General features: G+C 40.8%; 1 protein-coding gene across 3 annotated transcripts; it reads left to right on the top strand.

Moving 5' to 3' along the window:
• Positions 1–22,652, top strand: LOC121892276 (serine/threonine kinase 11 interacting protein). Of its 3 annotated transcripts, none has more exons than XM_042405222.1 (26): positions 1–69; positions 484–551; positions 1,024–1,226; positions 1,637–1,711; positions 1,893–1,988; positions 2,098–2,205; positions 2,300–2,371; positions 2,509–2,638; positions 2,836–2,939; positions 3,078–3,167; positions 3,630–3,671; positions 3,882–4,049; positions 4,158–4,239; positions 4,440–4,916; positions 5,190–5,416; positions 5,712–5,822; positions 6,801–7,038; positions 8,651–8,808; positions 8,902–9,154; positions 10,631–10,740; positions 12,101–12,198; positions 13,273–13,454; positions 17,652–17,736; positions 18,928–19,010; positions 20,101–20,327; positions 21,304–22,652. In XM_042405222.1, the coding sequence occupies exons 2-26, from the start codon at positions 485–487 to the stop codon at positions 21,442–21,444; spliced, it is 3,627 nt and encodes a 1,208-aa protein (XP_042261156.1). In that variant the 5' UTR covers positions 1–69; position 484; the 3' UTR covers positions 21,445–22,652. The 3 variants fall into 3 exon arrangements, with proteins under 3 accessions (XP_042261156.1, XP_042261157.1, XP_042261155.1); XM_042405223.1 differs by having other exon boundaries at positions 4–175; positions 13,276–13,454; XM_042405221.1 differs by having other exon boundaries at positions 4–175.
• Positions 22,653–26,156: the final 3,504 nt, after the last annotated feature.

Below are 26,156 nucleotides of genomic sequence, written 5' to 3'. Positions count from 1 at the left end.
CCGTAGAGGCTTTAGGCAATTGCTCGTCATGTGATGCAAAAAATGTCAACATTACCAACAAATTACTAGGTGAAACATCGGTCCTGTTCATCAATAAATATAGACTTTTTATTACTGGCTTTTCCAAGCACAAAATTCATGTTAGACGTTAATTTTTTTGGCTGTCACTGCGCAGGTATGTTGTCGTTTTGGCTTAGCTAACAGGAAAGGTTAGCTTAGTTTGCATTAGCTGACTAACGTTAGCTGCAATGGAGTTAATGCTAATTTCAGCTAGCTTTGTTTAAATGAATTGACAGTTACAATAACACGCTAAAAAATGCTAGAAAAGCAGTAGGGTTGTAAGTAAGTGAAGAGTACTTTTACTTCAGCGACTTGTCCTCTCACAGAGACGGTGCTGCAGTTGCTTAAGGAGAACAGTTTATTTTATTTTTTGTTGACATATTGCTGTACTAACATTGTGTAATCTTGTGTAAATCGTCACAGGATGGCTGTATCTCCCAGTGGCCAGTCCTCCCTTGTACACAGCTTGGCCACACTCCTCCGAAATGATGGTAAAGTTGCAGTTGATACACACTGTCTTTAATCCAAGTGTAGTTAAATTACCAATCTGTCCGGGTCGAAGTGCATGTACGTAGGAAATCGGGGCTGCAACATCATCCCCACACTTCTCAGCAGGGTGTTTTGTGCCAGTGGGTGTATTTACTCACTCAGTCAGGATCATAATGAGACAATGTGAGCCATAAATTATCCAGATTTGCTTGGTGGGAATGTAATTGTCATCTGAGAGCTCTGATTATTTTTTTTTCAATGCATCCAGGTTATTTTGTTGCATCTATGTTATTTATTTTGTTTTGATTATTTTATGTTTTCCTGATGTCGCCCCGATTTCTCACCCATAAATTGTCTTTTAAAATATAATTCTGTGTTTTAACTTATTCTGCTTTTCTACTAATCATCATAAATTATTGTGGATAAAAGTTGCTTGCTAAATGTCTAAGCCCAGTTGTCTTTTCTGCCCTCCAGGCGACTTGGTGCTGGATGGCAGCAGCACGCTGACCCTGCCTGCAGCCAGCTTGCAGCAGCTTAACAGGCTGTTTGAACAGTATTTGCTGTCCAGGAGCCAGCAGCACGGCTTCCTGGCTCTGCCCTCCCACCCTGCCGACACCGCCTCCCTGCTGCAGCTACAGTTCCTGTTCGATGTCCTACAGAAAACCATCTCCCTCAAGGTGGGCTAGGAGCCCAAAACTGGGTCTACTGTTCTATATGAGGTCTATTTTTTATAAGAAAAATATCCCAAATCTATGTCAGTTTATGGGGAAATGGCCTCATCAAAACATTTTAAATGGTCTCTGTTTTCTTTTTTTATTGGTGCAATATTTCTGTGATTTTATTTTTTATGCTGGCTGTGTGTTGCCAGTGTTTGTGTTACTTCAGTCTGTGTGATTGGTTGTTTTCTGATAAGAAATAATCTCTATCATGGCTCATGATTGAAATTTTATGGTTATTTTATGGACATTCTCTGAGTTGTTGCCTTAGCGCAGGTGTGTATTTGTTTGCAGATGAAACCACTGAAGATAATTGCTACCATATTTATCTTATTTCTGTCATATTGTTTGTCTTAATGTTTAAAATGCAGCTCATCAACCCGCCCGGGGTGAGACTTCAGTCTGTGCTGAAAATCTTCCCTTTCAAGTCTCTGAAGTGTTTGGAGGTACAGTATGACTTGACTACATTCAGTCATTTGTTGATTCTTCTATCTCTTCTGTTTCATCCCTTCTTCTTTCTCTCAATGCCAGTTTCTGTCATTAAAACCTTTTTCTGTCTGTCCCAAAAACACATTTAGGGTTAGTGCTTTCTACTCACATGATGTGTTTGCCTCTTTTCCTCAATAGCTGAAGCGTATCCCCCCACACTGTCTAGAGGGACTTAGAGGAGTTTACTCCCAGTTGGAGGTCTTCACCTGCTCAAAGAGCCTCAGCTCCCTGGAGGTACTCTCAATGCATTACGTTTGTCAGAGACTGTATGTATGGCATGTCTGGCTACGAGAGAAAGTCAGTGGCTAAGTCATATGTGTGTGTCTTGTTTGTTCTTTTGTAGGAGCTGCTTTCCCTGTGTGGAGGTGACCTCAGTTCTGCACTGCCTTGGCTGGAACTGCACACCCTCAACTTCAGCTACAACTCCATCGTCTGCCTTGACCAGTCACTAGTGAGACATAAATATTCACAGATGCATCAACACTGACTTATTAGGTGATGTTTCAGCTGTCCTGAGCAGACTGCACTCTCTCTCTCTCTTACAGAGTTTACTGAACGTCCTGAAGTTTTTGGATTTAAGCCATAACAAGATTCAGGAGTGTGCTGAATTTCTAAAGGTAGGATAGACACCAGTGTTCTTTTAATATGGTAATTAAACTTTATTTATATGATATACTTTCCTCTGTTTCTGTTTGTGTCAAACCCTTGTTCTGCTTTTCTTTATTTCACTTATTACCTCATTACTTTCCTTCAGCCCCTGAGTGAACTGGAGCACTTAAATCTGGGCTACAACTGCCTGCAGAGGGTGCCAACGCTGGGCCTGAGTGCCAGGGCCAAACTCCTCACACTCATCCTCAGGAACAATGAACTAGAGACTATAAATGGTAAGGAAGACTGACAAAGACACATATTCATTACTCTTATGAATACTCTTTCCCAGATCCCATATTGCACTTGTTACACATTATTACATTATTTTTTTTACTCCATGTGCATGTGTGTGTGTGCACATATGTTTTTTTTCACATTTTTGATACTGTGTCTGTGTTTTCCTTCATCGCTGTGCTCTCTGGTTGAGCAGGAGTGGAACAGTTGTCCTCACTCCAGCACATAGACCTGGCCTATAATCTTCTGTTGGAGCATTCCCAGTTGGCGCCTCTCTCCCTGCTGCATTGTCTCAACACAGTAAGGACACACACTTACCCACAAAAGCTCCAGAAGGTCATTCAGCGGACAGATTTTTTTGTCTTCAGGTATTGCTTAACACAGAGTATGTGAGATCAATGCAGTATCTACTCTAAAATGTAATGTTCTGTCTTGTAGCTGAACCTGGAGGGAAACCCACTGTACTTCCAGAAGACGCACCGCACTTGTACCGTCCGCCATCTCTCCCCAAAGGCTGTCAACCTCAGGGTGAATAATTGCAGTAAAAATAGATATACATACAGTATGTGGCATTTTTTTGGTGAAAAAAATGCTGTAATAAGGAAAGAAAAGGTTTGTTGGCAGTTGTAATCTTTAAAAAAAGGTAGTAAAACAAATTGTAGCATAGTAGTTCGACAAAGGAATTGCATGTTATCTGAAAGCACAGCCTCTTTACATTTATAGCACTGCTCCAAAACAGTGGGCTTCCTCTGATGGTGGTCTTCTGATTTGCTTGCTTTTAGCCAATAGTTGTCACATTACTGGGATAATCTTAATCAGAGATGCTGCTCCTATGACTGGTACATCTGTAAAATTTGTCACCTTTACAGAAATTAGATTAGAGCGTGACGGAGATGGTTGCCTGAGCGGCAACTGCTGGAAAACAGATGAAGAAAAATATGGATGTTTTTCACTGAACTCAAAGTTGTTTTGTTCTTTGTTTCTTACCAGCTCAAACTTGATGGCACTGAGCTGTCCTCATCTGAGTTATCAGTAAGTTTCTCAGCCAATCACATGATTATTCCCACCATAGTGTATTGATACAGAGTAAATAACTGTAATGGTAAATGGTATGAGCCAATGATGTTCATTTGCATTATGTTAAGGTATAATTTACAAATTTATATATACGTGTACAGTATGTTGCAGAAAGATATTACAGTGATAATACTTATTTATCATATTTTCTCTGTTTCTCTGCAGGTTTTGCCAAAACCAGGACAGCTGATTGTCCAGGTGCAGACTTCTGCTCCACTTGCCCTGCCACCAGAACGGAGTAACCAGGAGGCGTCCAGTGGAGCCGGGGAGCTGAGTGACAGTATGTCGGTTGGAGAAGTGGGAGTCTCACACATTCGCAAGAAGAAATCCAGGGTAAGAGACCAACTCCTAATGTGTATTAAAATGGGTATCTATTGAAATATCTGTATAGGATAGTTTCAAACTGAATTCTGTGGCATATTTTTCTTTTCTGTGTTTCAGAGTAAGGTGAAAGTGCGGCGGGCCAGCATCTCTGAGCCCAGTGATACAGATTATGAGCCCAGACGAGTGTCCTCCACACAGGGTTGGTTATTAAAGCATGTCTGTCCCTTAGATTTTTACTGTAATATCATGCCAAGTATCTAAATTTACCTCAGTTTCTCCCTGATCTTTATTGTTTTATTTAAGTTTTCCACTTGTTTTAAATACTAGTTGCTTTGCCAAGATTAAAGCTTATTCAGCAGTTACATAAAGATTGAAAAGCTTATGTTGTTCGTCCACTAGGTATTGTCCTTCCTCACCAAGAGGAGATTGAACGCATGTCCAGCTTCAGAGAGCAGCTTGGTGAGGATTGGCTGCGGTTCCAACACCATCTAGATAGAGCGTCCCCCTCTACCATCACCACAGCTGTTAGCACCGACCAGCCAGCTCCTCAACACCAAACCCTCTCCAACGGCCTCAACGCCGCCACATGTCCATCCACCATCGCCGAGCACCAGCCAGTGGACACGCTGGAAGTTCTCCCTCCACCGCTTCTCTCCTCAGAGCCAAGGATGGAGACAGACAGTGTGGATGCAGAACAAGAAACAGAGTCCACTCTAAAGTGGCGCTTACAGTCCACCTTAGAGGAGAGCACGGTGGATGGTCAGGTGATGAGCCAGGGAGCGGTCAGCTCACCTGGACCCAGTCTAGAGTCTCAGATGTCGGCTAGAGCAGAGAGCGGAGACACCAAGGAGGAAGAAGAGGAGGAGGATCTGGGAGGTAGGGTAGTTAAGGAAACTCTATGGATCTGTCATTTGAAGTTCGGTATTAGTTTTACGTCCCAAATATTTGTATATGAAGAATCAGAACAGAACAGACAGATGTTAGCAGAAAAACAATGACTAGTACTGAATCTTTGTTCCCTAAAGTGTTTGACTAACTGGTGCTTGAACACAGTATGTTCTTCATTACAATAGATCTTGCAGCACCTCTGAATCACTGTGAAAATGTTTTTGAGGTGTTTTTTTTTTCTCTGTCGACTTGTTTTTATAGTCGACCTGTGTCTCCCCCTGCTTGTTGGAGTCTTATCCGACAAAGAAGAGGAAGACGACGAAGGCCAGGGTGAGACGAAGAATAAAAAGAGGAGGAGGGAGGTGTTTCTGCGTGTCAAACAGGGCCTGTTGCTGGAAGTGGACATGCAGAGCGGCCAGGAGAGATGCAGACTAGAGCTGGACAGCTTGGCCGGGGTGGAGACCACAGAGGCCGCCTGGACCCAAGGGGTGAAGACTTATAAACTGTTTATTGAGAAGAAACACAAGATTTTGCAGTACTTAACTAAAAAAAATATAAAACAGAGTGAAACACAGTTCATTGCATGAAATATAGTTTGAATTTATGGGTGATTTTGTCTTTATTTGTCATATTTGGATATATATCAATATCAAAACAACATTCTCACAGATGTTGCGAAATTGATTTTAATAGTATTGCCCAGCTCTAAAACAAATGCATCAGGAAAAAAAACATCATTTCAAGGAGTTGACCAATGAGTTTTCTTTCTTTTCTTTGTCTCAGGAAACAGAAGAGATGTTTCCAGCTGTGGAGCTTCAGTTCGACTACATCAGCAGGGAGAAGAGGAGGAGGCGTTACGTCCTGCTGGATGATGACCCGCAGCAGGCACTTCAGGTTAATGACACATAATTTACCCCAAAACCTTCAAATGCACTTACATTCACACACCCACACACCCACACAAACAATAAAATCCCCATGGGGGCCTTAGTCATCCTCTGTCATTTCAAAACCCTGTTGGCAGGGAAGTTTTTTGGAAAACTTTCATCCCGTAAGATGACACGAGCTTACAAAGGTCACACACTCGCAAAAAAACATTTATATCCGTGCCTACATGCTCGATATGTATGGCATGCGATGCAACACATATTCACACAAAAGAGAACACCCACACTCACCCACTGGCATCTTGGACAAGCTGTACAAGTCTCATCACGCTCACAGGCTGCCCTCTACCACAAACCCTGTTACCTTTTTTGTTTTCAAATTTTGACGTCAACATCCAGCAGTACACTCTGTACTATGTTTACTGTCTTGTTATGATTTTGGTTTTTTTCTCACATTGTGCAACAGCAAATCCGTGCCAGTTATAGTGTTAATGCAACACAGAAAGACACTACCATTTCTAATGTGTTAGATTCTTCTTCAGATTTGTCACGGACAACACACACATACCTGAAGTGAAAAGTATAAAATCTTGAACCAGACGCATTGTTCTTGTTTTTACTGGAACACTCAGACATTAACAATGATACATCCTGTGAAATTATCCTTAAACTCTTATGGTTTTTGGCTCTTTTTAGAAGCTTGATCTAGCTCCTACAGTTTCTGGTTTGCAGCTGCAAACACGCAAATAGCTTTCTGAGCATTTTGTTTTTTTCCAGACAGAAGTGTTTTTCTTCTAGGGAAAAGGTGGAAGCTTGCGTATCTGATGAGCCGTCGACTGCTACAAAAAGTCAACTTTTCTCAGCTTACAAGCTTGATTTCTGCACAAACAACTATTGCTTGCTCCGCTTTATTGAATTAAATTTCTGTGTGAGCGAGCACATTCTTAAACTAATATGTAAAAACCTCACTGTTTTTTATGACTAGGCTCTGACCGACGTGCTATCTCATGTGGCGGAGGAAAACCGGCGTCGAGACTCCGAACTCCGCCCCAGCTGTGTTCGTCTGCAGTGCCTTCGCTGCAGGTCAGAGTTCACCGCTCAGGGAGGAAGGAGCGAAGAGGAGGCGGGAGGGAGAGTGAGGAGTAGAGGGGCTGCGATTCTACCGGAGAGTGGGGAAGAGCGGGATGAGGAGGAGTCGACAGAGCGCGATGACAACAGCAAAGGTGAGAGGGAAAGTGAACAGTCGCCTTCAAGAAACACTTTGACAGAAACATGAAGAAGCTTATGGGATATGTTTCATGGTATTAGTTCATTTGTCAGGGACAAAGGCACCTGAAAAATATAAATTATAATACAAGGTTTACATGCATAGAGGTACAAACAGGTACATCAAGTTTAAAACAAAGCAGGTGATGCAAGAAAAGAGGATAAAGGTGTTAAAACTGTCATAGACTTCCAGTAATCTATTATCATTGACCAGATTTTAAAGGGCATCTTTAAATAGAACAAAATAAGTTCAGAGAGGTGAAACTGAATCATACAGCGCCCACAAACAGTATGAATATCCCTTAAAAAAATACCAAGGCCCCAGGAACGTGATGTTTGGCTTTAGTTGTAATCTCAGTCTGTCATCCCGAGATGTCAAAGAAACCCACGCGAAAACCGCAGCCTTTACTCTGAAAAGCTTTTGTCTGATTCATGCTTCATACTGACTCACGCCCAGTCTCGGATGAGTCACGCTCAACCTCACATACACTCGACCACCCTTTTTTAAAAAATGAGGCTTTTACTCCAAATCAGCATTTTTCCCTCTTTTTTTTTGACTCAATGTCAGCTGGTTGTGTTGTTGTTGTTATTGAGTGAAGATGAGATAGAAAAGACACAAGACAAGGTCACACAAATTTTACACCTGGCACCTATCACCTATCATTTGACGTCTTTCCGACTGCTGCTTAACTATCAGGCTCTCATTGGTAGTCTGCACAGTGCTGTGTATTTTCCCAAAACAAAATCCTGGTTTCAGAAGGGCTCCTGTGAAGTGTTCCAGGCGTTATCTCTTCTCTTTTATTGCCAAGCGGCCTGTTCTGCTGAGTTCCCACCTCTACAATCAGCACAAAACTGATAATACACTTCGCTCTGGCAGCCTCCTCTCAGTCATTCAACCTAACCTGACATTAAGACCTGCACCAGCACGCACAGACAGTGTGCAGGCTTTGTTGGACAGATGTTTTGGGGATTTCTTGGAACCGCAGTCTTTTGTTAGTGTGCTTAGTCTGCAGCTATGCTGAAATTTCAGGCAATAAATACCTTTTTCGTTCGCACGTGTCTGAACTTAGACCATTGTTTGCTTGTGGGTTACAGAAATACATAGCCTGCAGAAAGGAAAAAAAAAAAAAGTGTCATCCTCATATGAAACTTGTTAGGAATGACAGCGCGCGTGTTTTCTATAAATTTGCTTGAATTATAGGTTGTCAGAGCCATTAAACTGTCCCCTTGTTCCTGAGTAGATGTAACAGATGATAAAGCCTCAGATATGTAGTAATAACATTTTATTTTTTCCATTTTTTTATAATCAAATATTACCTCCCCACATGTAAGAAACTGTCAGCTTCACTCCATGGATAACAAAACTTTAAATGATGAGTATAACTATATATCTCAATCTAAAACAGTAAGGGCTGCCACACAACTACAGGTTTTACTGCAGTAACTCGGTGTGGCCATGAGGGGGAGCACTTCTTATTCCCTATCAAAGATTTACAAGTGTTCTCTACAGCACTTATTGCTTTCTGGAAATTAAATTCCTGCTCATATATTTGGTTTGTTTTTTTCCAGGAAACACCAACATTTGTCCGGAGTGTGGTAGCGACCATGTGGTCCAGCTGGCTGGCCAATCAACTCCATACTGCAGCACACCGATCCGCCGTCCATCAAAGCCAGACAGCGAGGACGACCATCTCGATATAACTCAGAGCACTCGCAGTGCCAATAAGGTGTCTCTGATCAGTATAACATCTTCCCCTTCTGTCTGTTTTTCCTTTCACTCTCTCCCAGAGTTTAATTTTTTTTTCTCTGTGTCATAACAGGAGGATTACACAGATGCCAGTATTAGCAGCAGTCCCATTCCTGAAGCTGCCGTCACCACAGAAGATCCCACTTTTGTCACGGCTCAGGGAAGCTCCTTCTTCATCGGGGAAGGTCAGAGTGATACCTGCAGTCTCTCCTACAACACAGAGTGCCAAAGTAAAGAGGATCTGGCCGGGAGTTACCGCTACACCGCTCTCGATGCTACACCACCTGGAATCCAATCCCAACCTACAGGAAGAGCTACACCGAATGGTGGGTATTTTTTACCTGTGTGAAAAAATAACAGAAAATAGTGAAAAATGCTCAAAACTGTTTTTCAGATCCCAAAATGATGACTCCAAAGTGGTCTCCAACAATCCAAAACTCAAAGATATTTAATATACAATGATATAAAACACAGAAAAGCAGCAAAACCTCACATTTACAAAGCTGAAACCAACAAATGTTTGTCATTTTAGCTCGATAAAAACCAAATGAAAGCTTATGGATTTGATTAATAGTTTAATCGTTTCAGCCGCACACTTTTTACATCCATAATAACAATGCAGTGGTGGCAGGCACTGTTTATTGGAGGACAGCCCGAACGGCAGTAAAATACAAATGGTGTTTTATTACTTATAAATCAAATTCTACATTTCACATGGTCATTGTAAAACACATCAACTGAGGCATGCGGTATAAACTGTTTGCATCAGCTTCATTGTTTTTCCAGAGGATAGATTTCTGTCTTAATTGAAAGTGAGCGGAGATGGGAAGTATTTAGATTCCGTGGATGTGGTGTATCTCTGTGACAGCATCCGATTTCCCCACATCTGTCTGCCATTTTTAGATGAACCACATGGTGACTGTGCAACAAGACAGATTGGAGTCATTACTGGAAGTGATGGGAGAGGAATGAAAGCCTAAGAGGGAGGGCTGAGGCGTAATAACAGCTTTCTGTATCTTTTTTTTTTTTTTTCGTGTTACTGTAGCTGCAGCGCCAGTACCGTGTAATCTGTCCTTCTGAAACCACAGTCTCACACTGGAGACAGCTCATCCTCATCCTCAAAGACTTACTTACACTGAATATAGTGTCTGTTTTTAGTGATACAGTGCATCCATTGTTGTGGAGCAGCCTGCAAAACTTTCTTCTTTTTCTGAAGGAGTGCTTTGTCTGCAACCAACCTGAGTGTGTGTCTCTCTGTGTGTGTGTTTGTGTGTTCATACACCTTTCACCCTTTGAGAAAGAACTCTGCCTCAAGGTTCAAAGGACCTTCTAATCTGATCTTTGTTTGCGCTCTCTTCAAAATGAAAGATGCTGAGTTTGTTTTGGCCTCTTCTGGTCTGTGCCCTGTCATTTTTGATTAGCTGTAACCATTCATCAGCGTTCAAATAACCTCTATTTGTGTTCATTGCTGGATTTATTGCTCTTAAATGCCTTTCTGCATGAGGGCGGTTGGCTAATACTGCAGTCTGCCGCAGTAAAAATCTGGATGAGGTTTCAAAAAATCCAGGAAATATATAAGTCTTCATATTGCTACCAGGAAACTCTGGCTTAACCATAAATGTAAATTATCATTTAAGGGTATAAAAAAAGTATCCAAAAATCATATTTTAGCCCTAATTCATGAAGATAGTTCTCATATGTGCTAAAAATGCAAGTATTGCTGCTTTAACTGGTGGCTGTTCTCAAACTTTTTGGTTTGGTTGTATAATTTTAAGGCAGAGCTGCTCTTGATGTGTCTTTAGATGATTTGGACCTGCTGTCTGAAGACTATGAGGCGGTGGATCATCGCCTGAAGCTGTTCCTGGATGTGGAGGTCTTCGAAGAGGAAGAGGAGGTTCATTCTTTTCTTAAGGTCGGTAACAGTAAGACTCACTTCTGTTAAAGCCCCCTGGAAAATCTGGGCTTTAAATCTTTCTAACATAAATAAGCAACACTCTAGCCAAAGGGATAGTTTGACATTTTTTGGGGTGATATGCTAATTCGCTTTTCTTGCTGAGAGAGATGAGAAGATCAATACACAGGCTCATGTCTGTAGGGGCCAGCTCGAGCAGTGACTTCCTGGACTCTTGTTTTAACAATTTGGTTCGTGTGCAAACTAAACAGACCAGATATAATGTGTTGATAAGTGAGCTTTAGAGGTAGGAGGGAGATTTTTTCAGCCTTTGAACAGAGCCGGGCTAGCTGTTTCCACTCTTGTACTGGCTACAGCTTCATGTTAACCATACATTCATATCCTTATATAATAAGCACATTTCCCAAATCTATTCCTCTAAGAGATAAAGGCAGATTTGCTGCATCAGGACTGTGTGAGTGTGGTTTAATTAGATTTGACTCAAGAAGCAGATAGACAAAATAGGTTTTCTTGACCTTTAAGTCTCTATTATTAAGGTTGGAAATGTTAGTATTACTGTTTCTTTAAGCAGCAGGCTGTGAATTATCACTGAAATTTAGAAGTACAATGTTTTTATGTTGCTGCTATTGTTGCTTTTGTGATTGCGGTTTTTAAAAGGTCGTCTAACATATCATCCTGATGGCCAAGAAATTCCAGTTTAATGGGTGGTGACAACTAAGACCTACAACACTTCAGCTGCGGTTTCATCTGAGTCAGCCAAGATGAACGCAGTCAAGTAAATCTCCCGGGAGCCCATTTAGCCCCGCTCTTCTTCTTCTTCTTCTTCTGCACTGTAGCTCCTTTGACTACATTCGCGTATCCCCCCTTACCCCCCTGCTGTCACTCAACGGACCCTGAGACCTCTTTTAATATGCAGCGCATCCTGGGAGCACTTCAGATCAGCGGGCTATCGCTCGTCTCTGTCAGACACCTGGACGAAGAGCAAAGAGCGGAGCAGGACCAAACAAACCGCAGCTGGAAACAGGAGGTCCCGCTCCATTCATCTTGGTTATGTTTATTTATCCAGTGACAGGGGCTGCTTGCTGTTTAACTTGTGCTTTTACTTGATGTGTTGTTTCAGAGGAAGTGAAGCAAGACCTCAGTGTACAAGTTAAAAACCTTTAAAGAGATTTGAGAAAAACTGAAAACTGTTAGCTGTCAGCTGAGAATATAGTCGTTGAAAGTGTGGGTTTTTAATTTATTGTTCTACAGTATGATGCACTCTTTAGTGCTTTAAAAAAAAAGAGCATGATTTTGCAATCATGAGAGTGCAATCATTTTCCTGCTAATGTCATGAATACCTTTTTCTGTTTGCCCCCAGATGTCTGCCGTCAGATTCGGGGAGCCGTGGGAGGTTCCCTCTCTGTTGGTGGTATCAGACCAGCGGATCTACTTTCTGGAAATGACATCAGAAACCCAGTGAGTAGAGTTTCCAGAGTTTCCAAACTTTCCAACACACAAAAAGTACTTTCCCGGTATGATTTTCATTTTAAAAAATACTTTATTGCAAGAGAGCACAAATAAATTTCTGGTTATCTTATTTGCATTCTTGAAATATTAGATATTTTTTCCAATGAAGAAAAGAAAAGGAAAATTGGCGTAGTTTTAAATAAACAAGTTCAGTAAAGTATGACATTTTCATTTCAGTTTTATCCATTAATATAGTCCAAAATCACAACAGTTTCTCAGAAGTTCTCACAATCTCGACAAGATGTGACACCTTTTATTCATATAAAGAAAACATCCACTGAAAAAAAAGACGGGAAAAACCACAGGGAGAGGATATATAGTCCTCTTGCAGGGCAGACAGACATGAAATGAATCACAATATTCAGTAAACTTATTGTTTTAGAGTTCCTGGCAAACAGTTTTTTTAAAGCTTAGTCATTTAGCTATTATAATGACATTAATCATATGTTCTCCTGGTAGGCGCAGTAATTCAAAAGAGGGCGCAAGACTGCAGTTACAAATTAGTGCCTTAAACGTCGGTGTGCAGCTCCACACCCACTGTTTAGGATGTGGATAATATTGCATAACCTGCCTCTGGGTCACATCTTGAGAACACATTCACCTCAAGTGTCTGAGGTTTGCTGAGTTTATTTAACTCCCTCTGTTAGTTTTATCCCTTATTCTTATTTTTTTTCTCTCCTTTTGTCTCATGAATGAAAAGCTCTTCTTCTCTCATCAACATAAGAGTCATTTTGCTTATGTCTTGAGCACTTGGTTTGATGGCTCTTAGAAAACGAGTAGACTGCGATTTAAAACAATAAGAACAGGCTTTCCTGGTTCTTGAAGTTGTGCAAGCGACCAAACTGTTGCTGAATATTTGTTTTTAAAGTCATAACCCCCTAAAGCAAGGTATTGCATTATTATCATCATCATCTTTAAAGTGTCACACCTTAAAGTGTCATAGATCAAGTAAACCGTTAAATCCATGTCAGTGTGACAATACATTTTCTGCAGTTTCTGATACCCTGCATTGTTTCCTCCCAGCAGAGGTCAGCTCTCTGATTGGCTGCAGAAGAAGGACAGCCACCCAATCATGGAGCTGAGCTACCTGGAGGTGGGGCTGGGCTCTCAGAGCATCCACATGGAGTTTGGAGACGGGGGCGTGGCTTACACCCTCCTCGTGAGGGACAGTTTACGCTGCAAACGCTTCTTTGGCCTCTTGACAGGTAAAAAAAAAAAAAAAAAAAAAAAAGGAAATACAGCCAAATACAAGCAAAGTGGAAAATGCTTTCTGTTTTAATATATGGAAAAACACATAAAAGGAAGTTTTATTTTTGTGAATATAGTTGGAAAAAGAAACTCGCTGACCCTGTTTTCTCTTAACTCACTGGTTACACTGGTTTCAACACTTTCCTGAGGGCGCTTTGAGGGAAGATGCCGCAAAATAATAAACCGTGGACTAATTTTGATTTTAAAAAAAAAAACTGGTAGAGTAGCGTTGAATCCCTGAGGCTGGTATTGGAACAGCATGTTCCTCTCACAGGCATTGTGCCACAAACTGAGAAACCCAACCTACTCCCCTCACAAACTAATACTATACCATATGTGTGTTATGTGAAGCAAATATCTGGCCCGTCCCCCTCTGTATTGGGTTTGAGTACATCCTGCCCAGACCAACTTGTCTGCAAGCGAGGACCAGAGGCTGAGAGGAAAACCTTTTATTAGACGGGGGCTCCGGCTCAGCCCTGGAATGTCTGGAAAAATATGGAAAATGAATTTGACTATTTCCAGCCCTTTAACGTTTAGAGAAAACAGGAAAACATCTTGGCATGTCGAGTAAAGCGTTGCGGCTCGGTCCTAGTACGGATAACTCCAGATTTTGGAAAAAACTGTGACGTATGAAGGTCCCATAATTAGTGCTTCATGTTACCGCTCACATGGTAGGAGATACTGACAAAAACAGATCATCAGAAGAGCAGTTCCCCTTTTTTACCACAACGCTCTGCTCTCAGCTGCCGTCTGATGACATTTCTGTCCGGCTCGCTCTCTCGAAAGCATCATCAAGCATAATTATTTTTGGAAGCGCATGGAAGCGTTTAACAGTTGTGGCTGTGTTTCGTGCATGATCTTACAGCATCACATTTCTTACATGTCATCTTTCATAGCAGCATCAAAACATACAAAAACAGACTACAAAAGAGTTTAGACATGATCCAGGTAAGATGCATAAACAGGTACAAGTGTCCAAAACTATCAAAATAAAGTAAAACTATAGATTTAGAAGTATTGTCCAAGAGTGTGAGTTGTCCAGAGGCTTTAAAATTGACCTGAATTCACCAAAAGTCTTTCTGTAAGTTGTTGCAAGAAGCGTATTTAAAAGCTTTTATGAAAATGCTGCCATCATCTTTCTTTTCCCCCAAAGAAATGTGCTGAAAAGAGCAACTTTCTTTCTTTCTTTCTTTCTTTCTTTCTCTCCCTGTTTCTCCAGCTTCCCCTCTCTCCTCTCCGAGAGCCTTTTTCTTTTCTGTGTATATTCATAAACAGCTCATTTACTGTGTTGTATTCTCCGTCGCTGAAAAACGGTTCCAGATTGCTCTCAGCAACACCACAGAGATGGTCCAAAAACACAGAGCAAACAACACAACACTGAAAAACATGTTTGTTGTGAAGTTCCTGATGCGTCCCTAAAAAAAAAAAAAAAAGATGCACAGAAATCTGATGTTTTCATGGTAGCTGTCAGTGATTAAACTACCTACACATCACATATATGATGATCATATCCCCTATAATACTCAGAGACAAAGAGAATGATGAGTCCATTATGCCAAACTTTATTTTCATTATGGCAAATTAAGCCGAAAACAGCTGTTGTAATATTTTGTCAAAAGACGTACGGAAAAGCTTAACCATAACAAACCCCGTCTGTCGTCCAAGCTGGCTCCCGTCACGTGGACAAAGTTCAAAACCACAACTGGAATGGCGAAAGGACTCGCTGGCTGGCTGGAAGAAGGGAGAAAAGGACGTGGTCATGACGTGGACAGTTTTTCTTGAGCTCAGCAGACCTTCTTGTTCTAAGTCTGACTCAACTTTACTGAAACATGAGAGATAACACCACACTTTTGGAAAACAACAAAAAAAAGGAGTGTTGTCGAGAATGTGTTAGTAATCTTCCTTTTTCTTTTTTCTTTTTGTTGAGGCAAGATGTTTTCTCTCATATGGAGAAATTTGTCAGATTTTTATTGTTATGCTCAAACTGTGTTAGAGGAGATTTGGCTAGAGTGATGGATGCATCTCTTCAGCGTGGTTCTAGTCGTCACAACATGATTTAGGATGAAAACGCAACATAAGCTGCTAAGTTTTCTCAGTCACTCGGAAACTAGAGCTCAAAATCTAATCTTTACTCCTTTAAACACGTCTTCTCTCCCTCTCTCTATCCGACCTATCAAACATCGGTGCGGTGTTTGATTACATGTGAAAATAATCAGGGGCATTGGTATTTGTGGTTGAGGCAGCCAAAGAGTCTGGGACTGAAATAGGAGGAAGCAGAAATGACACAGACCAGAGCACCAACCAGAGCCCATCCGTTGCAAACTTAGTCTGTAACACGATCGGCATGTCACCTTTGCTTACCCGTGATTGCGATCTTGGATGGCACCTCAGTTAAAGCTGTCCACATCGACATGTTATTTAATCTCGCTGTTTCCCTTCAAACACATGAAAAATGTCCTGCCAGCGACGAACGCACTGCATGTGTGTGTGTGTGTGTGTGTGTGAGACTTTGACTAGAATCCAATGCAAATTTCCTTAAATCATATTTTCATGAAAGCGATTGAGCCATCTGTCAGTTTTGTCCAAAATATTTTAAGGCAAACTCAATCTTTGTCAACGTTTTTTTTTTTTTTTTTTTTTACTCCATTCAGAAAGAAAACAGAATTACGAGACTGAAAATAGAATTGAGTCTGATTAGAACTGACGTCCTCGCTGTCGTGCAGAGTATTTAGAAATATCAGACATGACAAAGAACAGGGCAAGAAAGTTAACTTTTTCATCCAACAGCAACACTTTTTGATGGACACCAGAATACTTAGCATTTTCACTTTTCTTGTTTTCTACCACGGTTATTATCTCAGGATCGTTTACACCGTGTCACGTCGAGATATAAAAGCAGAATTATATTCAGTCTCCAGCAAATTCATGAAACATACATGGAGTGTGATTTCTTTCCTCTTCCTTGCACCTTCATCATGTCATAATCTTATTTTTCACCCTTCATTGTCCTCCACTTCCCCCCCCACCCCTCAGTGTCCCTTTAAATCCTTTTTTTTTTTTTTTTGAAGTCCTGTCTATTCAAACTTGACTGTGAAGCCACACTGCAGATATCCTCTCTGCCCTGTATTGTTGTCACACTCAATGACACGCTACGAGTCGTGAATGCGAGCGTGACCCCGGCGCATTGTGTTCCCGGCGTTTTCTCACCCGACTGATTTCTATGGAGCTGCAATCTTACACCTGCAACCAGAGACCTTTTGGCTTTCTTAACGTGGGCTACAATAGCAAAAGAAGAAGAAGTCTCAGATTTGAGTTTGGCTTTTGTGTGTAGACCTCTTTTCCGTGAATGTTTGGGTGTGACATAGGCTACTTTTGCTGTGTCTTTTCAAGTCGGAGGTGTGTGTATGTGTGTTTTTTTTTTTTAGGCCCTCACTCCAACGCTTCCACCCCTGCACATATTTGCCTCACTGATAACATTTTTATGATGCCAAAATCTGAGCTCCAAAGTCAGACAGAGAGATGCTGCCATTGACTTTGAGATTTGTTTGACATCTCCTGTCTGGACAGTTACACACAGCTGTTGATCCTCGCAGCTGTTTCACACGCTTAGGGCTGTAAACTACAGTTCCGCTCGAATGCGATGCATCATTTTCATAATAAATCTCAGAAATTCTTAGCTTGTAAAAATGTCATCAAATGCATCTTTGCTTGGCAGATAAGCTTTGACAATCTTAGTCCATTTTCCTCTTTTTTTTTTGTCCTTTTTGGTTTGGAATCATTTATGAATCTTGCATCAATAGTCAGGTATTTCTTAAAATGCGTCATGGAGGATGCGAAAGCGCACAGTGAAAACAAACTTCACAAAAACGCTTTTGATCAAAGAGTTTAGACTGAAGCTTTGATTCAAGGCTGCAGCTAATGATTATTTTCATTATTAGTTAATGTGTTGCTTATTATGACCATTAAAGTATGAAATTATATCATGTGAAATGTTAGAAAACAGAGGAAACACCCATCACAACTTCCCAGAAACCTGCTGTTTTCACATACTGTAACTAGTTTTATTCAGTATAAAAGCCAAACGTGTGATCTCAGCTAAGTGTTTCATTGTTTCGCCTGATTTCTCCGCCTTTCTTTTGTTGTTATTTCTTAAGGAATCGTGCGTGAGATGGCTCACAAGTCAGACAGCAAGCTAAACTCCATCTCTACTACAAGACTCAACCCTCAGCACCATCTCTGGTATGCTCCACACTGCCTCTGTTACACCTCCAGGGGAACCAGTAACCGGGGGGGGTGGGTTGGTGGGTGGGAAGGGGGGGTTGCAGTGAGAAAATAGCAGATGTCTTTAATTTGATTCATTTGATGCTAGAAGTTGTAAACTAAACAGTGTTGTTGTGTTCATTTGTGTGTGGTTGAGAGGTGTAAGTAGAAGAGGGGCTCGAGTGGTAGAAGTTCTAACACTGCACAGTTCTCGCACATCTTTAGATAATTACAATCAGCTTTTCTTAGACTTCATTTTGTAAAACTGCCCCACTAAATTAGCTGGTAAACCACATCTTAATTTGTAGCATGTGTTGTGCCACAAATCCCGAAGCATGCTCGTCCTGTGGTGGGGTTTGTTGTTGCCTCCTGTTGTTTTTTCCGACATCTTTATTTGTGTGTTTTTCCTCTCCAAAACTGAATATGGTAGGTTTGCTCCGGGTTCTTGCTGGGTTATGTACATGACAGTATTATTTCAGACAAGAAAAACGGCGAAATCTTTCACAAACAAGTGAGAAATGTGCAAAAAACATGTTGCGAATAATCAAACATTTCAATTACGCAGACCGTGCACGCCTTTCTCAGCAGTTTGGACAACCTGACAAACATGCTTTATCAGGAGTAGAATAGCAATCGTCCTTTAGTGTAGATTAGAAAATGAAAAACAAAACTTTTCCAAAGAACTGCCTTCATCACAAAGAGTAAACTAGATGGAATAAATCTATATCATATTACCAACACTCACTGATACCTCAGATCTCCCAATATGTCATTTGGCACCGGACTCCACAGCTCAATAATCAAAAATAAAAACAAATCAAAGCAGCCCCTTGATGTGTTGTGAAGCAGCTAACCGCACTCTCAGAACACACTTCCAGTGTTTGTGCAATCTAAGACAAGTCATGTCAGCTATTATTACATCAATTTGCCCTTTTTTTGCTTTACGGTTACTGTGAAATTCACCCCGAGATGTTGAAGCGCTTCCATCTGAGACAGCAGCACCTGCCAGCTACAAAACCGCCACAACAACTCTTTTTATCTTTTATGAAAACAACGTCTGTGATATTTTAACAAGACAGCAGCCAGTTTAGATGTGATAGGAGGTTTTTGTGTGAAGATATATATACATGTTTTATGATGTTAACACTTCTTTTCTTTTTGATCTATTAGGCCTCTAGTGTGCGAGGACATTCAGGCAGATGTGGAGGACGGCCAGCTGCAGTTCTTCTATATTCTGGCTTTCGTCCTGCAAGGTGACGCGTTCTGTAACTTCATTATGAAATCACACGAGTATTTAAGATCTATGATCAATGTAAAAACCTGTTCTTTCAACATACTCTCCTACATTTTTTTATTTCCTCATGAAAGATTACATGTCAAGTCCGATCATGTCGTGTGTAACGACTCCGCAAGATGCAAAGATTAGCGCCGTCATTTTTTAATTACTTCACATCCAATCTTCTACCTTTACAGATTTACACTGATGTGGCTTGTGTGTACATGCAACTAGATATTTCTCATTTGTATTCAAGCGATTTAGCTTAAACTCTGATGAAAAAGCAGAATAAGTTAGATAATCAGCAATAAGGAAACCAATGAAAGCCCTAATAATATTTCTATGATCCTATATAAAAGAGAAGTGCCAAGAAAATAAATGTAAGAAATAAGAACTAAAAAAAGATATGAGATTTTTATTTCCTTCAAGATAATACTAGATTATGGCAGGAAAGAAGAGAGGATGTGATTTTTGTGGGGAGAGGCTGACGTGAGGCGCCTGTTAAATATCAGTGTTTTCATACTTTGCTATAAAAAAAAGGGGGGGGCTAGAATCTACTGTTTTGACTGGACCGGCTGACAGGCAACTAACTGTGTTGCATGTGGTCCGTACATGTGTACCGGTGCTACAGGATGCCTCTGTCTGCGCTTCAGCAGAAAGCCAAGGTAGCTTCAGGCCACACAGCTGTGCACGTCCATGGAATTTCAAGTGCCATAATTTTAGCATGCCTAGATCTGCCTTTTCCCCTCCGCTCCTTCCTCTGAAGTCAGAGCTTTGCTGACATGAAATACAACACCAAAACTCATCTTAGTTTGTAGCAAAAAAGGCACTTTGTTAAGTTTTGAACATCAGTGATCCATGACTGTTACTAACAATACAAGATCAGAGGCTAAAATCTCCGCTTGAAAACAGCTTTATTTATATGAAAGCTGTAATATCTATTTTGGGTGACGCAGATTAAGTGATTTTTCTGTGGAAAAAGTACACACAAATACCAAAAGAAAGCTGGAATATTGTCATTACAGCTTGAGCGCATCCATTAATAATATTTTCATATCTTCTCCCAGATGACATTTGGATGCCCTTGACAGTCCTGGCAACAAGAGAGACTCTCTACCTGCTCAAAGAGGATCATCAGTGGAGGAAGAGCTCCAACCAGCTGACAGTCAGTGACAACAAAGAGCCGAGCAGCGGGGGCTTCACTGTTCTAGAAACGCTGCCAATCAGCTGCGTGAGCTCCATCCACCTGTGGCCTTCGGATGAGTGCAGGATGGATATTAAGCTTTATGATGAGGTTAGTATGTGTGCAGAAAGGGAGCTTTCTAAAGGCAGAAGTGGAAAAAAAAGTGGCATAATCAATCACAGGAGATGCAATAAAGGCAAGAACAGACTGTATTTATTAATATGCCTTGACAACGAGGCACCGTCTGTTGCTTGACTGGCTTTTTCCTCCATAATTAATGGAGCAGTAGCAACTCTGAGCAAGGTGGTCGATGGAAATACACGATTAATTTGAATGTAAACATCATTCCCGTTCATGTACGTAAATCCATTATGAGCTGTTTTCTTGGCAACATGTCTGACCCGTAAAGAATCAAAAACAAGTCGAAGTTTGTTTAGTCAGAGAGCAATCAAGAAGAAGCACTCAGAATTAGTAATGAAGCTTCGTAGCTCAGTAAAACAATCAGTAGAAGTGAGTATTTGCGTCTCCGTTTTGTGATGTTCTGCAGGCTCAGTTTGCTGTGATGTAGATTCAAACGTTCGTCATCCCATCATCATCCCTCACTCCCTGTTCTATCACGCCCTTCTCTCAGCTGTTACTTCCTAAATAAACACAAAAATGGCAAAAGAGAGAGTTATTTATACGTAACGCCCTGTTTTTGTGTTTTGTCCACACAGTTACTTCAGCGCTAAGCTAACTGAATCCTCTAATTTGTCACCTTTTCACCGGGATCACAGTTTGCTTATTTAACCCTACGAAGAGGAATTTCACTTGAATCAAATGCAATCCAGTTGGTTTTAATAACAGACCATAATCCCGAGTAGAATCTGTTGGTTTTATGTGCACTTAGAAATACGTTTTATGACCTTTTTTTTTTTACATCAAATGTATTTTTTGTGAGTTTTGATATATACAAACTCTGCTTTTCTCATCCTCATTCAGCAGCAGCCTGTTGCAGTATGAAGCATTGTCAGGTTGGATTTTCTTTTGATTAACTGCTTTCATTTTCACTGCTTCCAATATTGTGTTTTTTTTTTTTTTCCCGCAGACTGTGAAACAAGAGAAGACCTGGTGTGTGCGCTCGGAGAGCAGCGAGCTCCTCCAGGGTCTTCTGGCCTGGGTCAGAGCACAGTGGGAGGCCATGTTCGGAGTAAAACTGCACACAAGCCTTCAAGACAAAGAGGCATAATGGGGGAGGCCAACAAAAAAAAAAAAAAAAAAGTTACAGACTTTGTGTATGCGTGCTCCTGTGTGTTTTGCGAGCATGGATCTGCGTGTTGGTCCTGGGAAATGTTTACTGAGCGTGAGCGAGTGTGTCTTTATTTTCTCTCTACACAATCTGCACTCAGTCTGGTCCCATTACGCTCATTGCTTTCATCGTTTTTTAAGCCAAGTACTTGGAAATGATTGCACTCATTCATGTGGTACACAAGCCTATAAAAGCACTGGTTGCATAAGATACCACATATCTAGATACCATCCCACTGAACTTTTCTACAGCTGAAACGGAGTGTGCCTTGTTTCCTTTGCAGCTGCCACGTTTTCTTATTGAAATGCACCTTAATGCATCTCATTGTGTTCTTAAAGCATTGTAGCATCCTGCTAAGATGGAGCAGATTTAAGGTTTTGGAACTAAAAGAGCATTAAGTTGGGAAGGAGAAGGTTTTTAGGGGAGTAATGAAAAGGAGCTGAGCCCAAAATATGTATGTGCTCTCTATGTGCGTGTGTGCGTAAATCCATTCCCCCGCCCCCACCTCGTTAAGCTTGACATCGCCATCTTAGGGTGCAGTGAGTTGTGACATCACGCGCTCAACATGAGGCTCGGAGGTGCCTCCGAAAGGTCAAGGCTCGAGACGCTGTCATCGAGGGTTCCCTCGCACCTTTTCCTCCCAATTAGGGTCTCGTGATGCGTTTCTGCACTTTGTCATGTGAACTGTAAAAAGGATCCCAGAGGTGCAAAGCTGCAGAAACTCCTCAAAGATGAAAAAGTAGCAGTAAAGCTTGGGAACAGATTGTGTTTATTTGTAGCCTGGGTCTGTTTTTTGTTCATTTCCAGGTTTAATATGAGGAAAAAAACTGTTATCATTTGATAAGTGTGGTACATTTATATTACTCAATATCATAAGTAAATGCTTTAGTTAATATTCATCGGTAAAATGTAATTGTAGCCACTGTGACGTCTTTATTATCATCATGTACAGATGCAGTAAAGATCAAAATCTCAGCACTGTTAATGTCAGTTTAGAGAAACCAGTATAACTTAATTTATTTCTTTGCTAGCATTTTTTTTTCCATAATGGGTTGATGCAGAAAACTCTTTATTTTTATATGAATTTAAAAAAAGAGGTGACATATGTTTGTGTATGATGTATGATATATATAATTCAATACAAAAGTAACGTGTTAACTGAAGTGTTTTTTGAGTGGTTTCTTTTTCCTTAACTCAACCAGACATACTGATTTTTTTTTTTCTTTTCAATTTAAATATATCCACAACCGCAGCGTTTTAAATCCCCAGAAAGAACAGAAACATGCCTCAAGTCTGACAGTATTGTCTCTAAAACTGTAGAAAGGGTGAAACAAATCCTGTTTTCTCTCATTTCAAGTGTCACATGTTTGAAGAAACTCATCCGAACAAGATGAAAGAATCTCTTCTTTCCTGTCAGGTTTGATGAAAAATACCAAACGGTTAATTAAGACTGTGAAATGATTGTGTAACCTGGTGCAAGCTTGTTCTATTCAAAGTTTGTATGGAAAGATAGAAGCTTGCAATTTTCTTGATTTTTTTTCTGGCAAGCGTGCTCGTAGCGAATTGTGTCACTGCTTGGGTTTGAAGATAGTTTATAAAAAGGGGATATTTTCATCAAGAAAAGGGCAGAGAACAGCTGGTCCTCTTTTAATTATAACATTTTTTATAACTTGTGCATGACTTACTCTTTAACCGCTCCCACCATTCACTTTTACTGATTGTTTGATTCCTACATTGGTGCGAAATAATAGCTTTTTGACCTGCTTTTTTCTACTTTATTGAGTCAGCTTAATCACTACATTATTTCTGGCTCCAGTTGAAAGCAGCAGCAGTGAATGAATGCTAAAAAGCTGCAGAAGAAGTCATGGATGTTTAATTGCTGGAGCAAAAAAAAAAAAAAAAAATCAAGCACTATTGTTTTTTGCCACTCAGAACCAACCTGCCCATCCCTCCTCTCATAAGTGAGTCTCAGCTGTGTGAAAGGTATGTTAACCAATTTCACAGTGTAAATATTTCTTTAGCCACTAGTGCTGTACATGTGTTGTGCACATGCTTGCTGGAGACCTGGATCACCTTCAATTGCGCCCACATGGCTGGCATACTCCCGATCCCCAAACCAGTGAACAACAGCGGGTTTACACACAAATGACTGGCGACTACTCATCCACTTCCCCATGCAGCCTGGTTTTAATGTTCTTCCCATAAATCCGATTCGCACAATAAACAACAGCACATTTTGTGGCTTTCTACCTCTTGTCTAGGCAGAGCGAGGTCAAAGGTCAGCTGCAGGTGCAAGAACCACTTCCTTGGTGGCGGTGTGGGTTTAAGCGTCGTGCTCGAAGACGCTTTCAGCAGGTTGGACGCTCGCAGTCTGAGAGGTTTGAGCTTTTACAGCTGAGGCAAAAAGCTCCAAACTCCCTTTTAAAAATACAAATCTGTTGACACTTTGCAGCTCTTTCATAGTGCACAAATCCAAAAGAACCAAAGGAATTAAAGGATATGTGGGGGGAAAAAATTTGACAAAGCTTTCATATTAAGAACTCATGCATTGCAGCTGCAGTTACCCTTGTTGAGATCAGCACATAAGTCAATAAAAAATACATTCAGCGTTTGAACTGGGATCAAAAAGGACCTGCTCAGTGTGCATCTGCAGCTTTTTGGAGGAAAACATTTGCGATACACATTGTCGTGAACGCTGCACGGGCTACAGTGTTGTCTTAAGGCTATCTAGCTCTTGTGTGTGCAAATGTTTGGGGGATAATTGGTGTTATTTTGTATCATTCTAGGTGGAGCCATCATTTTCGTCTGTACACTATGTAGCCTGCTGTTTGTTCTCATGAGAATTTTCTGCGATAAAGACTTTGTGGCTCGAGAAATTGCATTAATAGACGTTTTGGGAACTTGCAGATGTCAGTGTCCAGACAAGCTTTTCTTTCGTGTGCAGAATCACGTACAAGTACATAATGGCTGTATATTGTGCATCATTAATGAAATTCCTGTTGTTATTTGTTCATTTTTTTTATTGTTCTCTTGTAGTTTCTGTATGTCTCACAGTTTCCCCACCTGATAATCTAAACACTGTTTCAGAGCCATCTCCGTCCTGCCAGGAATAAACTCCTGCTGGGGGAAATACTGAATCCTTTTGTTTTTGGCCTAAAACATGGTGAAATTAATGAGCCCAGAAATGAAGCCTGTGAGTCCATGAGTCATAACCGCTGAATGCCATGAATTTATGTCACAAAGTTTTATGTTAGGGGAGGGAATAAGCAATCTACCCTGATATTTAAACATAACCACATCATGCTACCTGCTGTATGCTCAGTGGGAAGAGGTGGTGAGCTGTGCAGGTGACAAAAGTGAGTCCCTGCCTTTATTCAAGCAGTTAATATGTTCACTGCAGGGGTGAAGGAAGGAATTTAGAGGCAAGGGAAACTTGCCCAAACCCCCTAACCCTACTCTGATCTGATTGTGGCTTAAATTGCATTTATGCCCCTAGAATTAACACACCATTCACTCCTTAAAAGCAAAACGTAATCGCTGAAGAATCCATGAGTGATAATGAAAAATGTAAGACTTCCCACAAGAGGCTAAAAGATGAATTGTTTTTCTCTGTAAGTAAGCAAAGGTGAAAAGGTGCAGGTGAATGAGTTCATGCCTCACTTGGATCAGATTTGAGAACCAGAGGACAGGGAGGATAGTTAGTTATGAGAGGAAGCTGGGATGCAGCCACGGTGAGTTGGCCGGGCGCAGACATCTGGCCTGATTCGACTTCCCACAGCCTCCTCCAAACATTTTGGGTCCGTGCATGACAGCAAGAAATCTGTTGTTTTGGTGAACGCTCGAGAGTCAACGAATTTCTTGGATGGTGGGCCTCTTCGTCTAAAAGCTGTAGTCACGCAGTACTCTGTCAGACCGGTGGGCTGCCAAACTGTGGTCCAGGGGATAACATGGGGTCCTCAGCAAAAAAAAAAAAAAAAAAAAAGGGGGGAATGATTCGATTATGGTGTTGTTGCACTCAATGTACTTTTAAAGCATAAAAAAAACTATGAATGTAAACAGATTTCTAACAATATAAATCCTCTCAGGTGGAGTTCTTTGGGATGTGGAGGCGTTTAAAGGGGCATTCCACTAAACATCAAGATCAGTTTAAGTTGTGCGATGTCTTCATCTGTGGCTCTAGAGGTGCAGATTTTGTCATTAAGGGTTATCTCAGTTTAAGCGTGGAGACTTTAAATTTGATCAGAAATGCTGCGTTACAAACTTTTTTGAAGCTTGACCCATAGCAGGAGTCAGCATATCTCAGCCTGATGCATCAATTATGATCATAATCTGTATCTCACAAATCCCCAACTTTATTGAAATGCTAAATCACTCTCTTTGACATATAGATTTAGGTTAACATACAGCTGAAACTACTGCAGTGCAATACAAAGATTTTGTCCACAGTATTAATATCAGAGAGTAGACTAAATAGCCTGTTAGAAGCACCTAAAAATGACCATAAAGTTGACTCTCCAAAAACTGAACGTTATAAACTCTATTAAGGCAGAATTTATAAGGAAACGTGCAAGAATAGCTGCTTTAGTCATTGCACAGGCAATATGAATACACATTTTGTGTACAAATAACTTTGTTATGAACTTTAACAACTT

The sequence above is a fragment of the Thunnus maccoyii genome, chromosome 24 (genome assembly GCF_910596095.1).
Source record: "Thunnus maccoyii chromosome 24, fThuMac1.1, whole genome shotgun sequence".
Taxonomy (NCBI): Eukaryota; Metazoa; Chordata; class Actinopteri; order Scombriformes; family Scombridae; genus Thunnus; species Thunnus maccoyii.
Note: the sequence above shows the minus strand (reverse complement) of the source record. Positions and strands in the feature narration are given on the sequence as shown.

What these genes read in the sequence shown, in the direction of transcription:
- LOC121892276 (XM_042405222.1), top strand. Translation starts at nt 485, where the DNA reads ATGGCTGTATCTCCCAGTGGCCAGTCCTCCCTTGTACACAGCTTGGCC. An exon ending in AGAGCCTCAGCTCCCTGGAG is followed by an intron (nt 1,989 to 2,097) that starts GTACTCTCAATG and finishes GTTCTTTTGTAG; the next exon opens with GAGCTGCTTTCCCTGTGTGG. An exon ending in TCTGCCTTGACCAGTCACTA is followed by an intron (nt 2,206 to 2,299) that starts GTGAGACATAAA and finishes TCTCTCTTACAG; the next exon opens with AGTTTACTGAACGTCCTGAA.